The 17,853-nt window shown below is 35.6% G+C and overlaps 1 protein-coding gene across 5 annotated transcripts in view; it reads left to right on the top strand.

Moving 5' to 3' along the window:
* Positions 1-17,853, top strand: part of CDK19 (cyclin dependent kinase 19) — a 121,413-nt gene that overhangs the window by 37,402 nt on the left and 66,158 nt on the right. For all 5 annotated transcript variants that reach the window (XR_004496442.1, XM_033512835.1, XM_015622611.3 and 2 more), the window contains one exon: positions 8,833-8,943. Coding sequence is in view for 4 of the 5 variants with exons in the window: in XM_033512835.1 (XP_033368726.1) it covers positions 8,833-8,943 (111 nt within the window). In the remaining variant the exon portion in view is untranslated. The remainder of the gene's footprint in view (positions 1-8,832; positions 8,944-17,853) is intronic.

The following is a 17,853-nucleotide window of genomic DNA, read 5'->3' on the forward strand; positions in this document are numbered from 1 at the left end:
TTCATGTATATTTCTGTATTGGAGAAATAATTGCCTGCGAGTTCAGAACTCGGATGTGGAAGTACTCTCTAGCAGCATATCTGACCTTGAATAATACACCAGGTCTTTTTATAAAGCAAGGGTAGCTTTTCCAGTTCTGAAGTTGGATTTGTAACTCGCAGCATGCACACTTGAGAAGCTTCATTTTTTGTGCCTTTGCTGGGAAAGGGCTGGGGTACCTTCAGGCTGTAGGGAGTCGCCTCTTTTTATCTGGAATATTGTCCTGAAGTGCTTGAGCTGTGTCTTTCCAGGCACCGTGCCCCTTGTGTTCAGCGTGTCAGAGCAGTGGAGAGGACTGAAGCCAGGTTTGCCACTTGGTGGGAGAGCTTTGGTTGTTGAGCTGTCGGGTTGAGAGGAGATGTTGGCAGCCTCACAAGCAATTTATTATGGAGCCAAATCTGTTGTGCATCATCTGAGAGAACCCCTCACGCATTGAATTATACAGGTGGTTCTGGCAGAAACTTAGGATCTTGGGTATAGGTGTTGGATCAGATCAGCACTGTCACACTTGATACCCTCTGGTTCCAGCAAATGTGGGAAATTTTCATAGCATAGGATAGAGAACTTCAGGATAAGAAGTAGAGGCACAGAATTGCACTTTTCCCTGAGCCCAACAAACATATTTACCAAGTTGGGAGACTGGTGATTGTTACTGTTCAGATACAAGAAGTTGTTGGAAGTTTTTTCAAGATCTAGATTTTTTTTTTAATGGTATCTTCAAATAACTTGTTTCACAATTTGTATTTATATAGTTTGTACTGTATAAAATGTGGAAAATGACAAATAATCCCAAAAATGAAAAATGCTTTTTAATAAAAGCATTAATCAAAAAGTCAATTAAGTAGAGGAGATAAGTAAACTTTAGGACTAAAGTGAAAAAATGGACTGTAAAAATGCTATCTTTGCAGGATACTATTGCAATCCATGCCCAATATTTTGTATAGGTTAGAAATTTATTACCTTTGTAGAGATGCATCACTATGGTGCCATAATTAATTGAGGCTGGAAAAACATGCCTTTTGGCTGTTCTTTGCTAAAACATTGTTTGTCTTACTCTGGTTCATATAACATTTATCTTTCTGAAGTCTTCCTGAGAGGAAAATCTTTGAAAAATGGATGATCAGCATTGATGTCTATTCATTGCCCTTCTGCAAGAGTTTTAGAGCACTGCAGTTGCCATTACTGTTTATGCACTATGAGATACAGTGCTAGAGCAAGGTGATAACTGGTTGCTAGGAATTCAGAAAAGTGTGGAAATGTTAGAATAAGACCTTCAAGAGAAAGCTTGTTGCAGTTTAAAACTCCAGACTGAATGCGTAGGTTTGGGGAATGGTGTGATGCTACTTGTGAGGTGTTGTATTCCCTCTGCCCCATTGTAACATTTTAATATAGCTTTAGGTTTAAGAGACTTTGTTAATTTGATGGAAAATTTCTTTATTCTTTCAGTAACAGAAGAAATTTCTAGTCAACCTAGAAGCAAATTCAGGGTATCTTAAAATCTTCAGAAAGGACAAACATTCACTATTACTTATTTAGCAAGTTACTTTCTATAGATGTTTTCAGTTTAGTTGGTGGTGTTATCTGTGGTTGGATGTTCTTTTATTGTAGGCCAAATAAGGAGAAAAATCTCTGTTGAGAGAGACAGAGCTTTAATTTATTTATACCTTTCAGCTGGGAGGAAAACGGTTATTGCTAAATCTCTGCCAGACTGACCAAAATTAAATACACAACTGCCTTTAAAAGAAGAGAGAGCATAGAATTCAATTGTCCTAAAAGAAATGAGGTTTCTTTTAGAAACATGCCCAAATTTAATAATAATTCAGACTTACTTTGTAGTAAAGATATGAAAATAAATTATATATTTAATATGTGCACTGTAGCAAAGCTGATATTGTGTGATCTTAATGTCAGCATTTCCTTATATAGTTGTATTAAAAATTAAGTAATTTCTTGCTTTGGAAGTAATTTTACAGTAGTCCTTTGTCTCTGTTATTAAGAAGTCTGTCCTCTAGTATATGATACTGCTAAGTAAGAAATGGAAAGAATTCTTAGCATGTATTTCTGCTCATGTCTCCAAGACAAATGCCAAAGATAATTTGGTGGCTTTTTTGTTTTTTTGAGACCTTAAGAATTAAAAATGAGGTTATCCTAGTTTCTATTTCTTCAGTTTAGTTACACTAATACTTGCAAGAAGTCTTTTGCCAAGCTTTTGTTTCAGAATAATAATGTTTTTTAGCAATGCCAGACCATTTTCAGCTCCCGAAATGAAAATATTTACAGAATAAATACTTTCTTAATCCTTCTCATAGGAGAAGGGTGGGGCACATTTTTGCCTTCTTCCTGTCCTGACATTTGGCCATTTACTGGTTAGATTCTGTTTGTGGTCTTCTTTTTTTTTTTTTTTTTAAACATACTTGATCTTTCTCTTCTGATAATTTTGAGCCCTCACAATGAGTTTGGGGACTGCATGCTTTGAAGAGATGCAAGTGTGAAGAAAGAAGGTTGAAGAATGTGTAGAGCATACGTGGAGGGATGTCTCAAATGTGAAGGACTGCTTGGGATCAAACTGGTCAAAATTAGATGCATGTATAGGATGAATTAGAGGGAAGAAGAGATTCTGCATGGACTCTACTTAGAGTCTGTTTTGAAATATTTTAGCTTGTTAATTTTAATTTGGAGTATGCTTTGTAAACTCAGGCAGCACTTCTAGCAGTTTGTGTAAGAATGGCAATTGTTAATTTTTGGCATTTTACCTCCCCTACTTGGTTTTGCATGCCAAAAGCAGTCCAAGGGCAGGTCTTGCCAGACCAGAGCACAAAGAATATGTCCTTTGTAAAGTAGAACTTAAGCTAATGCTTAAACTTTTGCCTTTCTTTTTAGATTCTTTGGATAGTTTATCTTTATTTGTGTATATATATATATTTCTCTATGTCTGTTTTTATATTGCCTGTATCTTTCTGAGACCTCTTCTATAAGTGTCAGCCATGGACAACTTAAAACTGGAAACAAACCCCCCATACCTGCTCAGTTTGAAACTATTACTATTAAGTCTTTCGGTACTTAAGTTATGCAGTAACTCTGTAATGGTAATTTCTCCAAGTAGAAATGGGAGTCCAGACTGGAAAATCCCTAACTTTAGAATCAGCTGGATCACTAAAAAAAGCTGAATTTTGAGTAGTTTTCTAATGTGATACCCTGTTTGAATTTGAATTCCCTTCTCTTTTCTTGATAACTTCTCCTCTTATCTTGATAACTTCAAGATATGTAGCACAGTTAGCAAAGGATTGTACTTACATGTTAAATAAATAGCTGCCTGTTTTTTTTGAGAGAGAGGCCCATATATACCCCCCTGAGGGAAAAGTGGCAGCATGGGTTCAATATGATAACAGACAGCAGAGGGTCTATGGGAAGGATAATATTAATAACATGGAGAGTATCTAGTATTGATTAATAGCATCTAAACCAGTTGGAATTTTAAAAGACTTTCTGAAGAAGTAAAATTATGATCTTTATATTCCTTTGAAAAGTTCAGCTTCAATTAAAAAATAACCAGTGACCCTGGAGGCTTTGAATAGATTCATCACAGAAGTGACGGCTTTAAAATTCTCTAATGTGGAACTGCTTTTATAAGCAATCAGCCTCATGCTTTGGCCTGTCCCGTGATTTCTTGTAATCCACATTTCCACTTATTAGTTTCTGTTCTAACCTTAAAAATGGTTAAATGCAGTACAGTGTGCATTTCCATCAAAGAAACTACCAGTGCTGTTCCAGATCAGTTGAAGTACATAGATCAAAAGACTCAAGTAAACCATGTGAAAGGTGGGTACACCTCTTAGATGAGATTGCCCCCTGAATAAATTTTTGAAGGTGGTTATGGGTTTTGTCATCGCTGACACAGAAATACATGTCTGCTGCAAGATTTACCAGTGTCAGTAGTGAGAGCACTGGTTTGTCTTCCTGTTTTCTCTAATTTTTCTTACGTTTCCTTCACAGCAAGATGGAAGTGTCTGTCCTCAGCCTGCTTTTGTAAGTGAAAGCTAGAAAGTGTTATTCATCCTGCGGCATAAAAGTATTCCTGGGCACAATTTATTTCCTTGAGGAATGTACTGTTTGACTTGTTTTTCAATATGCTAAAGTGCCCTCATAATTGATCACATTGTTTATATTGGTAACACTGCAGCTCTTCTCCCATTCACAGAAGTTGTCTCTCTCTTTGGAAGAAAAAAGGAAGAATTTTACATATCTCAAAAGATCAAGAGACTTTCTAGTAATCTACTTGTAAAAGGAATTTGCATTGTATGGTGATAGGTGAATTGCAGGCTCAGTTCAAGTATTTAAACCAAATTGCTGTAGGAGCTTGGTGTCAATCATCTTTTCCATCTGCTGGAGATGATCAGTAAAACGTCACTAGACCCATTTTTCATGAAGGCTTCTACAAGAGCACATACTGCATAGGCATCTATCTAGGGAATCTAGTGGTGATTTATATCAAGTTCATCTACTGAATTTGTTTCATAATGTTGATAAAGAAGCAAATGAAATATACTGATTTCCCTACTATTGAGGAGCTGTTCCTGAACCTTCCTGTTCATGAGATGCTAACTTGAAGGGTAATTTTATCTCTTATTTGCTGTCTTTCTGTTCTTCAGCCATGATTATCATCTAGTATAATGATTTCTTTCATCATTGATGCTCATATCTTTGTATTTTAGTGGGTATCCATCTTATTTCTTTCGATATTTGAGCAGTTAGAGTAATTGAGCATTCCCCATTGAGAGACAGATTGTTTTGCTCCTTTGATCACCTTTTGCCTTTTTCCAGGAGAGTTCATCTTTTGTGTGGGTGTGGAGGGAGTGGTGTTTGAGCAAAGAAAACCACATATAGTATTTAAAAGAATATATTACAGAAGCCTTTTATATATTGATATAAATACATCCTATTCTCTCCTGTAAGGACCTCAACTAGGATATCTAATAATATCAGATTTACCGCCTTAATTTTCTTCACTGTTTTATGGCGATCCAGTTCTACCATTTCTCACTTGCACCTGCTGACTTTTCAGTCTATAGTAGAAATTTGGTTAGTTTTTAAGTGCATGAATTCAGATTTTGTGCTGTTAATGTAATTTTATTTCTGTTACTCTTTGTTTATGCAGTCACAGAATAAAGTGGCATAAAAGATGATGCATTATCGCATTCCTTTTCTCCCTTGGGAATTCTGCCTTTATTTATTCAGATAACTTAATTCACACTCATGATGTTGATACTGAGATGGATTTTGTTAATAAACACAGTACTTGTTCTTTGGTAACTCCTCAGTAGTTGATATATAGAGCTACTTTACCTTGAAATGTGTCCCATTGTCTCCTGCCCTTTTAGGGTATTTTTCTTGCTCACCTTGAATGTATTCCAGTTGTCATCTTTCCCATCCAATGAAGTATTTAAATCTATTCTAAGGTTTAAGTTTGAATACAGATCTTCTACTTGTGTAGAAAATCAATTATCAGAGAAGAAAGTCAGGATAGTTTGTTTTCCACACATTTTTCTCTATGTTCATTGTTTCAAAATTGTTATTTTGCGTGCTTTGGAGTCACAAGTCTCCAAATGCCTTGTCTCCTTTGTGTCCCCTTTTAAAATATATATGATATATTTGCTAATCCTCTTATACCTCTGAGTTTTGCTTGTATATGACCTATACTAGTTTCTGCTTAAGTGTGAGGCATTTCTATTATCTGTGAATCATTCATTCCATGATCTGTATCATAACTATTATTAAAACCTGAGCTAAAACATTAAAGTTTTTATTTTTTCTTTGTTTTATGTTATCCCACTTTTACTTGCTTAATTTTGTACACTCTCTTGTGCTCTTTCTCTGGCTAGACAACCTTTACTCTTGGATTTCCTATGCAAAGTCTACCTCAGCATGACTACTGACATTTTACATTTCCAGGACTTCAAGCTTCTGTATTCTGTTGCAAACTTAACTTTTTTAAGGCATCTTTGACTTTCACATCATGACCTTTCCCTTCCCCTGCTAGAAGAGACATTAGCTTGTCAGGGAAATTCTCACAGTGTGCATCACAGAGAACTTACTATTCATCAGACATTTGAAGAAATTACTAGCAATTCTGCATATAGTAGATATCCATCTGGGAATCCTAGAAGCTGTTCCATGCTATTTGGGCTATCCAAAAGCATAATTTTTAACTTTAAGCTTTGGCATCAACTAAAAATGATGCTTGTACAATTCTCATGTTAATAATTTCAATAATAATCATCATATTATGTTTAGATGAAAGCCATTTTACAGGACAGTTAAAGTTGCACAGATGTTGACAATTCACTATGAAGTCTTTCTCAAAGCCTTTTTATCTAAACTGCTCTGTGTGCTGCTGCAAGAAAGAAATGTATTGTAACTGAGACACCGTTTTTTATTAGCATTTTACCCCAGTTTGAGTATGATGGAACTTAAATTTTAGAGGAACATTAGGTTAAAGTACTATTCAAATACGATGCTGTGTTCAGTTACTAATAAATTATAGTAGTTGCAGATCCTTTTTAAGTTCAGGTTGTTACCTTGTAGTACAAGATACTGTCAAGTACACCAGCATCTTTCAATTATTAGGACAATATATTCTTCCTTCGAACTTAAATCAACCAAGTCTTCAAACTGATTTACTTCTGCAGAAGACCTAAGAAATTAATATTCGTATTGTGTTTCATTTATCAGTTCTCTTTCTTTAAAGTTTATACAGCAATCTGCTGCAGAAGAACTGTAGACAGTGATTTACTACATCCCAGAAATTGCCCTTGTGGTTCTAGGTAGGGCTGAAATGCACATTTTTGAAAGTTGTTTATGGTTTTGCATGGACATAACAGTCATTTCCCAAAAAGGTGCATCACTTACTATTAGATATATGTATAGGAGGTAAATATTGACAAAATTCTAGTCATACATAAATGTTGTTAGTGTAGGTGGTAGATTCAGTTGTGATGCAAGTAGATTTGCTGTGTCACCCTAGTTTTCACATTGTTGGCTTTCACCTGTCTGCTGTAATGAAAATACAGTTTCTGAAGGCACTCATTTCTTTTTGTCTCAGCCTTAGATCAATACTTATCTTTGAAACACTTGTCTCAAATTTGCTGTCTTTTGATTTCCACAGCTGTGTATTTGGTTCTGCCCAGTATTCCTTTCTGATCACATCTTTCCTGTGCTTTTAGAATGACTTCCCTTACCTTTACTCTTTATGTACCTATGAATTACATCTCTTCAGTCCCTGTGGTCACCCTCTCTCCTGCAGTAGTCTGTTCCTAGTATGAGATGGTTTTCAACATAAATCTGACCAACAGCTTGTGTTTGTGGCTCATGCTCATCCCTTGTACCATATATGATTATTTTTGACCTCTTCTACTTGGTGTGGAGCACCACTGCAAGTCCAGCATAGCTAGAATAGAGCTCTCATTCTTGATGTGGTGTGTTAGAGCCAACATTTCCTTGGTCGCTCTCTTGCTGTTGAAGTGTTGGCTGCTGTGGCATCCAGCCTTGACAGCCTGAATGTAACAAAGAATAAGCTCACAAGGCGCTCCTGAGGGGACTGGGTTTGTCTGGCATGCAGAAAAGGAGGTTCAGGGTTAGGGAAAGAAAGAAAAATAAGAAAACACTGGTAAAAAATAGCCTCTAAATGATTTAATTTGCTGGAAAATGGAATAGGTTTAAACAGCTATGATATTCTTTAGATTTCTTGTCTTGACAGATATCTGTATAGTCAAAAGATAATATAACTTAAAATAAGTATTTTATTTCCCCTAAAATAAACATCTTGAGTCTTTTTCTGTAGGATGAAAAAAGGGAAGATTAATTTCTCCCAAATGTGCCCTGGAAGCTACTCCATTTACAATTTTGCCATTATAAATTGATTCTTGGAAATGTATATACTAGTGCTACAGATGCAAGCAATTTCAAGATAAGACAGAAATGATCAATCATTCTGGTGACTACAGTGTGTAGAGGGAGGGGAACAAAAAGTGATTCCATGGAAATTATGTTTTAGGGAGTACCACTTCTCAACTCCTCCTGAAACTGGTTTAATCTGGTAGAAGGATGACTTCGGCAGCAGAGCCTGCTTTAATATACTGTCTAATTAGTGATGAGACCTAGTTTTCTTTCTGGCAAGCAATAAATAAATTTGGGATTATTTCTGGGTTACAGAATAGTAGTTGAAACCAACCAGTAGGAAATCCACTTTGGTAAGCTTTCCTTTGAAAACACCCTGATGTTCTGAGAATGACAGCCTATGAACTTTGAGGCAAGTGAGGTAGGGATCCAAAGCAACAAAAAATTATTGGTAATAAAATAATTATGTGATGATCAAGAACTGTGTTGTCCAGACAAAGAACTGGACCAGCTGCACAAGCTTCATTCTGGCATCCTCAAATTCTGATGTTTGCCTTTGATAAGAAAACTGTTATACTTATGTGGAATAACTTTTAAAAAGAAAGGTGCTGATGGCAAGTAGGATGAATAGGTGGGATAGGCAGCTCTGTGCTGAGTGTGGGACAGAGAAAGGTAGGTAGTGATGGGCAGCTATGCTGTTAGAACAGCAACCCATGCCACGGAGGCTGTGTATATCCTGATTTTGATGTTTGGAAGGTAATGTGCTGAATCAGTGGTGTCTTTCCTTCTAGGGCCTGTTTTAGGATTACTTGCTTGCTATTTTACCTGTTTGATGGTTTTGTTGCTGTGTTTGCTTTTCTTAAGCACAGAAGTAACAAGAGCTTCTCTGTTTCTCTGCAGCTTTTACGAGAGTTGAAGCACCCAAATGTGATTGCATTGCAGAAGGTTTTCCTTTCTCACAGTGACAGAAAGGTTTGGCTGCTGTTTGATTATGCTGAGCATGATTTGTGGGTAAGTACAGATTTCCCTGAGTGTCTGAGATTGTGCAATAAGTGCTTGTTCAAACTGATGTGTGTGGACATGCGTTCACATAGGCAGAGATGTATTAATTTCTTGCTCTGTAATTAAGGGTCTAACTGGTAATCCTGTTACTTTTACACTTTAAAGCCTGCCAAAGACTATGTAGAATTTTGGTTTTTTTTTAGTCAGACTGGGTTTTGATGTGAAAAGAATTTTTCTGCATGCTTTAATTGGAGTTAAAGAAAGCATTCCTAAATTGAGATTTTCTAAAACTGTGTTTGGAAATGTAATTAATATTTTTTCCCTGACCTTTTTCACATACATGCACAAGATAAAAAGGAGAGAGACAAGTGACTAACATTCAATCATCTGTATTTTAAACAGAGAATTTGTTATAGTATGAGTAGAAATAAAATAACAAGTGAGCTAATTGGGCCTACTGAAGGACTCTCATTACATGGAAGAGGAGTAGAGACATAGATGTCTGTTTTTAAGTTTCTAGCAATATATGATACAACTTGGCTTAGTCTGTTGTAGAGGTGGACATCAGTGACATTGTAACTTGAACTCAGATGAAAATATTCAAGCTCCACATCAGTTGGTAAGATGTGAGTTATTCAAACCTGAATTTGTTTTTAAACAAATGTGAAAAATATCAAACACAAAGTGTAACCAATATGTTTGATTCCTTTGAAAATACTGGCATGAGGAAGAAGATGAAGTGGCAATATAAATTCCACTATTGCTTTTGAAGGCTTCAGTAATACAGATGTTATTACAAATATTAGTGACAAATTGCTCAATTTCTTCATACTTGGCTCTTGAGCTTGTAAATGACACAAAATTTTAATTGGACGGAAAGTAAACTTAGACCATTCAAAAAGACACTTTGGTCTCAGAACACGTAAAATCACAGTAATTTGTTCCCCTTCATAAGCTTGAAAGATACTTAATTTTACTTCTCTTATGGGCTAGCAGGTTTGTATTTTGAAAGTTTTCTTCATCAAAGTTCAGTGGACACTGAGAGCTTGTGTATTTCACATAGCTGGTGGCAGTGACGATGAAGGGAAGTGCATCAGCTAAATTTCTGTATGACAGAATTTATTTGTGTATTAATTGTGTTTACTCATTTTATGGAACAGTTATAACGAACACATTTTACTGCTACATTTATTGCCATGTTCTAAACACCTTTTTTCCTAACCTTTTCCATTTGATTTTACTTTGGGCGTGTGGTTTTTACGCTACATAGTGATTTTTCACATGATTTAAGAGCTTTAGAAGAAGAATCACTGCAGTTTGATGTTCTTGCCACTCCTCCCATATGGCTGGGTATTGGATATAATCTCAGTGAAGTTAATTCTTTTCTATTATTTAAGACTGAAATGTTTGTTACAATGAGGTACTTTATATGAACTGGTCTCCCACTTCCTAACTCTTTTGTTTTTATTTTTTTCTATGGGACATGCTACACAAATCATTTCTCCTTTCCTGTATAATTGCCCATGTTTCCTTGCTTCTTAAGCCTTTGCCAGGAATTTTTTCCTCCCTTGCATAAAGTTGGCCATGTTCAAGGCACTCTTGGTTCTGGCTTAACCTTGGTCCTCATTTCCTTTACTGTCAGCACTTCCCAAGCATCGCTCTTAATTCCCCTTTTGTCTGTTTTGCTCACTCCCGACTTTGTGTCTTTTTCCACGCTGCCTCCTACACATGGAACAGCCTCCCAATTAACGTACGTAAAGATCCTTCACTATCCTCCTTCAAAAAACTCCTGAAAATCCACTTATTTTGTAACGCATTTCAGTAATACCAACCACTTGTCATTCTGTCTGTGTTGTGTTGTGTTTTGCATTTCCTGTGCTTTACAGCTTGTGCCCTTTCAACTCTTTGGGGTAGAAATTTTAGTGGGGATTTAGCACTTTTTTTTTTTTTTTTTTATTGCTTAGCACCATGTGCTTCCCCAGCACTACATACAGACAAAAAAGTCTATTTATCATGGCTAGATCAGTTTATAAGGATCTAATTTTTGGAAATAAAGGTGTGCTGTCGCTAGAGAGATGTAGATTTCCAACCACTAATATTTTCGAATGTAGGTAACTTAGAGTTACTTACCAAAATCAATATGAATGGAAACTGTCTTTCTGTTCAAAGCTGCCCAACCTTAGTAGCTCCTATTGGCTTCAGTGAAAAGAATAAATACTCATCACATTCAATCATTAGATTAATTAAAATCATTATATTTTTCAGCTTCTGTACTGGAAACATCTGGCAAGAGATGAATAAACTATATTAGATGTTATCTTATTCTGTTAATTTTCTAATACTGAAAAAAATGTCCTGTTCTAAAGGGTTGGTGCTAATTAAACTTATTAAAAAGTTCTTCTGTGGTGAGCAAGAACTTTTGTTCTTGTTACTTCTCAGTTAATTCCCAAGAAACTGCTCAGATCTGAAATTTTATGTTTAGATAGCACATACTTATTAATTTTGTGTAACTTCTGCTGATACCATTACCAAGGGATGTAGAACCTATGCTAATCTGAGCTTCTTTAGGCGAGTGTTGGTGAACACCAATTATTCTGTCCTTGACTACAAGGGTAGTCACTAGTTTTAATTATTAAGCCTATCAAAGATACTTTCTTTTCTTACCTCTCAAGCTACATTATACAGAACAGTGCAAAACCATGAGATTCCCATGGAGAAAATCTAAGAATATAGGAATTCTTTTGACAAATGGATTTATAACTAGTTTCCTTTGATTACCAGAATTCTTAGTGTAATATGCAATGTTATGATTTTTCTTGGCTATTTGTCTCTGCCAAAGAGAACTGGTAAAGTCCTCAGGATGTATAATGTTAACTTGTCAAAAATTTGTTTTAAATGCCAGAGTTTCTGCTGTCTTATTGGCAAAAAAACAACTTCATTTTTTATTGAACTTTCATGGATGTTCTTCATCACCCTAGTCTTATTATTCTACACAGTATATTCCTGTCCAGAACTTCCTGTGTAAAGCTAGTGTATTTAAAGACATTATTCAAATTTACATCAAATGCTTTAAATACATGATTGCTAAAATGGACTTTAAAAAAGTTTGATACAAATGAGATCTGTCCCGGAGATGATTTTTTTTGTCAGTCTAGTTACTTTTAGCCACCATTGAGGTTACCATATTTAGAATTTTTCTTTTGTTCCCTTTTACAGCAGATTTCTAATATTGAAAGTATTTTCTAAAGTACACATTTTTACTACCACAGATAAACACACATTTGATGACCTCAATTTCGTAGTCTCTATACTTTAAGTAGGATTTTTGTAGGTTTGTTTTTTGTTTAACTTTTTGTATTCATGGGTTATCTATATACTTTCCTATTATGGTACAGAGTTATTTCTCAGACTTATTTAATATGTGTGTATAATGTAATTTTTTTTTAAGATAGCCTTTTCTGGAAATGTGTTGTAACTTAAATAAGAAGCTTCTGAATGGGTTTGATCTCATTCTGAAAAAGGGTGACAATTTTAGCATAGTAAGATGTGTTAAGTATGTTTTATAGCAATTAAAACCACTGCTTGTTCATAATAAGTACATAAATAATTACCTATGATTTGATGATATTGAATATAATGTGAATTGATATTTGAATATATTCATATATTGAATGTGATGATACATTCACTATCCCAGACAAGTTAAGCCATGATCTGTGAATTTTTTAGGTTTAGTTGAAAATTTCTCTCTTATTATTAGATTCCAGTGATCTCTAACAACTAAACGCCTAACAGCAAATACTCCTGAGAAACGTGGAATAATATTCATCTAAGAATTATTGTTGATGATAATAAAACTATATGGGCAGACTGGTTTTGTTTTATAGGAATTACTTGTTATGTATACATTCTGCTTTTAGAAAATGTAGGGTAGAGATAATTAGCACAGTCACGAGTACCTAAAAATAGTGATCAAATAATGGAAAGGAGAAAATATTCTTCCTACATGTGAATTTCATAGCAATTCTTGATGCTCTCAGTCTTACAAGTAAATATACTAATTTCAGCTAACAGCATGTTGAATAATCTTTTATGATAAATGAAATTGGGAGTGTTGCATACTGATGTATGTAATAAACCTGCACATTTGTTTAATCACATGAATATTGTCTAACAGCTGAGTTTTAACATATTCCTTAAATATGGTAAAATCAATTATAATTCTTTCTTCAACAGGCTTCAGTTTAGCTCTAAATCATAAATATAATTCAGATGCTAGTTGATGACAAATATCTTTATGTACATAAAAATACTTTTCTCAGTTTTTTTTTATCTTTTGATTTTCTAAGTCATGTCTACACTTTTGGTGTAATTCAGGTGATTGTACCAGCTGATTTTTCATGTAGTCTTTTCTCTTGTAAGTGTATTTACCAATATAGGCTGGTAGAAGAATATGACATTTTTTGAGACAAGAGGGAATGGGCTGGCATAGGTCTTTGTCATGATTGATTCCTTACAAGTAGAATGGATGGGGATTTTTTGACCATCAAAGTGAATTGGTTGAATTTCTTGCAGAGGGCAGTGCCATTCCTTGCCCACAGCTGCTTGCCATATTCTCGGAACATACATTTGCTTTTTCTGCCAGACTTGTATGAATTTGAGGGTAGTTTATGTTGAGTCATCCTCTGTACCACAAAGCATGAGAATTGGAGAAAACAACAGGTAGGAGCAGGCCTCAAAACAAAGGCAAAGTTCAAAAGCATAAATGTGTGAAAAATTAATGTGAGCAGAGTGGTGCGAGTACTGTGTATTTCACTTTCATGCGTACTGAAAGGGTAGCTAACTTTGGATGATTTTTATTAACATTGTATAGAGATATTTTGCAATATTTAGGGCTGAAAGATATAAAACCTAGAAAAACCCAGGCAAAAACTAGGATAATTATATAGAATCTGTTTATGCCAGATCTGTGTTTCAAAGCTTAGATATTTAAAGCAAGCTGGCATTAGCAAGAGTTGCTGTATTAAGGTTTCTTTTCCCTGTTACTAAAAATGTTCACCTCTTGTCACTTTGGAATAGGATCTTTCATTAACCAGTTTGGTTAATGATGTTTTAAACAAGATACTTGATGATGGCCATGCACTGGCACCATTTAGAAGGAACAAACATGCTTTTTTCCCCTCCTCTTTTGAAGGATAGTTTATGTTCATTGTTCATTCCAAGATTGGAAACTAAAGTGATTGCTCTAGAGGTACTTCTACCCACTTCTGTTTTGATTTGATTTTATTTTACTTGTGATAAGTAAATTGACAAATTTTTTTTAGTTTCTAAAACTCTGATGTCTGAAAGGAGTTGTAAGTGTAGGCATATGAAACTGATTTATTTTTGGAACAGCGAACAAATGTTACTGGAGTTCATTGGGTCTTTGCTTTCTCTTTTTGAAAATCATGGAAACAATGCATGGTTAGTTTTTATACCACCTTAACATTTTGATTTGTTCTTTCATACTCTTTTTGAGTGCTTTATGTTCAAAGTAAATGTAGTAATTTGAGGAAGTTTTGTGTTTAAAATGAGACTGGAAACTGTATAATATGAATCCTCTTGGTTTAGTACAGATTAACATGTATCCAAGTTTCAATGTAACTTCACTTTTTATTGGCACATTGCCATAATTTTGGTTTGTTCTCAAAGGCTGGATTAGGGATTGGATAAAATGCAGGGTTTTTGCTGAAGCGTGGGAGCGCAAGCAGTTTGCTCCAGCAGGGAGAGGCATCTGTGTTGGCATGATTGCAATTCAGTTTGATGGAGATGCATGTGATTTTCAACAAGCATTGCCTTAAGCAGTAGAACTCAAGAAGTCAGGTTTTCTAGAGTCTTGTGTCTATGGATTATCTCATGTAGGTTCGGATGGGAGCACACTGTAACTAAATTGAGTTAGATGTGCATAAAATCCCTCTGTTAGCCAGCTTCCTACTTCTGTCAAAAGTTTATAGTTCTAACTTGTTTGTTTGTTTTTTAACCTCTGTCATACTGAACAGCAGTTCTTGGAATTGGGAATGGGATGACACAAACAGATTTGGAAGAAGACTAAGATTCGGGTTTTATTGAGTGCTCACTTAACTGCTGGGTAAATCCTAGGGATTTAAATTTGTTCTGTGTTGTTATGCATTATGTTTGCCTTGTTTGTGGTTGAGAATTTAGAAAATGCCCATAGTCCTTCACCAGCCAGCTTTCAAACCAATTTCAATGCATTAGGTAACATAGAAGAAGGCAGGCAAACTCCTAGATTGAATATGGTTTCATAATTTTAGTTCCAAATGTCTAGTTCTGTTTCTCCTCTTAATTTGTTATCATTTATACAGTCTTGCCTTTGCAAGAGCTAAAGTGGTCTTATTGAAATAATGTGGTTCATCCAGTTTTCCTTGCAATTTTATTACATTATTTGAAGTTGAAAATTGGGAATAAGGAGTTAGTAAGTAAAACCTATAGTCCCAGATATTGCAAACAGCAAATTATAGCTTCCTTGCTTTCCTAGACTGCTATTGAATGTGTACTTTAATGTTGGTCAGTGAAGTGTTAGTTTAATTTAGAATGAAAACTTAAAATCACTTCTACAAGGTCTCTGTCTTGTTTAAATTAAAAACAAAATATGTACAAGCAGTAGAATTTTTTTTACATTATATTTATATTTAATAGTGATTACCTTGTTAGCTCACACCATTTTTGGGATCCAGTCAGCAGCAGCATGCTTTTAGGATTTAGGAATCAGAAATATGGATGCATGGCAAGGGAAAATGGCTATTTTTGCTGAATAGACCCCAGTATTCCTTGGAGTTATGTTTACCTCTTATGAAATGTGTGTTCTTTTATTTTGAAAGGTTTTAAGTATATCAGAAGAGAGCTTGCATCTGCAGTGTTCTAATGAATGAATTAAAATTATTTTATGTCTGCATAACATTGTGGATGGGTTTCTGTTCAGTAGCATGCAACTGGTATAGTGTGGACTGACAATAACTTCCTTCATTAATTTTGCTGAATGAGTCTGGGTGTTTTCCAGCTCTCTTGGCCAGGTGATCTCTTAGGATATGTGAGTTATCTTTAAGGAGTTGCAGTGAGAAAAGACCTGGGGAATGCTGAAGCTTTTTGACCCTCTGCTTATTGTCTTGTTACAAACATTCCTCTGACTTGCCTGGATTGTGAAAGTCCTCATGTTTTGTCCTTCATGGCTATCCATCTGGGGTAAGATTGAGCAAAGAGCTTGAGTATACTAAAGGTTAGAAACTGCAGTGTCCAAGTGCAGCTCATGCTTCCTAGAGAGAGAAGGCAGAATGTGCTTCATACCTGTCACAGTTCAGATTTATACTCTCAATTCACGGGACAACCTTAATTTTGTGCTATTCAGCAAAAAGATTTATTGAATGAGAGAAGTGTAATTTTGAAGCCTAGTAGTTAGGTTAATTTTCTGGGAAACGGGAAATGCAGGCTGTAATTCCTATAAATTATTCCATGCCTTTATTAGGTCTAAGGTTTTGGCTGTTACGTGCTGTACTTGAAGCTGCGCTTTGGGACTCTTCAGGTAGTGAGGCTGTGCCTCCTCTACATGCAGAGTGCACTTATGTGTAAAGAATATCCTAATTTGTGTCAGTATCTGTGCCCATTTCTACACCTGAGGTCTTGCAATTAGACTCTTAAATATGAAATATTTGGACGCGGAACGAGGACATCTCCCTGCCATAGCTGAAGTCAGCATAATTGTTCAAATTAAAAGTTCCTTTAGCATTGTTGTACTGCTGTGGCATCCTTTGCTTTGAAGCTCACCGTACACCTGATCTGCAGGGTCACCAAAACTTCCGTCCCATTGTTTTCTGATTTGATGCTCTTACCTATATTTTTGCTTATTTAATTTGAGGTATAATTTTCCAAAACAGTAGTAGGGCCATATAGATGTATTTTTGAAAATATGAAGTAATAAAAGAGTTTAGGCTCGCTGCCTCCAGTGGAAGAGATATTGTTCAGCAATAGCACCTGTTTGCTCTTCTATTTCTTAGATGGACGTGGCCATTAAAATTGCTGTTTAGTGTATGCTAGGTGTGTTGTTCTTTCTTCATGTGGCTAGTTGCTTGGAAGAAATTGGATTAACTACTATTTTTTATAAAACTTTTCAGTATAGGGCTTGGTCACAAGCACTGTGCATTCATTCCAACGTCATGGGGCAAGTCTAGCTTTTCAGGTCTCTATACTACTTGGCCCTGCAGTATATTTTTAGCTTTTGTTCAGTTCTCTAAACTGTGATGGTTGCAATCTTTTGGATATAAACTTCCATAGAGTAAGCTGGAAACAACAGGTTTTATTTGCTTTTGCAGGAAATTGGATTTTACCTAGTGGTGATATTGCTTGCTTCGAGCAAAACTATCCGTTCGAATTTGCTTCTGCAATTCAATAACCCTTTCAAGAAAGGAGCTTGTTTCCTTAGCCTTTCTAACTGGGAGACACATGGGAGGGCAGGGACAGAAATCCGATGGCATCAACCTGGTGCTGTCTCACTCCGACCTCCAGAGGTACCAGATTTAGCAGCTGAGGCAGAGCCACATGTGTTGTTCCTCCTCAACACATCTGTGGTTGTGTCCCGTTCTGCCTCATGAGACTCCTTCATTTTCTCTGTGCCTAAGGAGTAATACTTTGTGTAGGTAGTAGTTGGTTTTTAGATAGGTGTAAAAATCCCTTCTAGTGATTACATATACCTTGTAAAAGGACTGGACTGGATTTATGGGCCTCTGTGTATGACCTTTGCCTGTTGGTTGCTCTGTATTTTTTTTCATCTCCTGTATTAATAAATATACTAATTTGTGAGTTTATAGTATCATTACTGCTTTATAAATCATATTGTAATTACACATGAAGGTCACTGTCTGGTGAGCA

This window comes from Parus major, chromosome 3 (assembly GCF_001522545.3).
Source record: "Parus major isolate Abel chromosome 3, Parus_major1.1, whole genome shotgun sequence".
Taxonomy (NCBI): Eukaryota; Metazoa; Chordata; class Aves; order Passeriformes; family Paridae; genus Parus; species Parus major.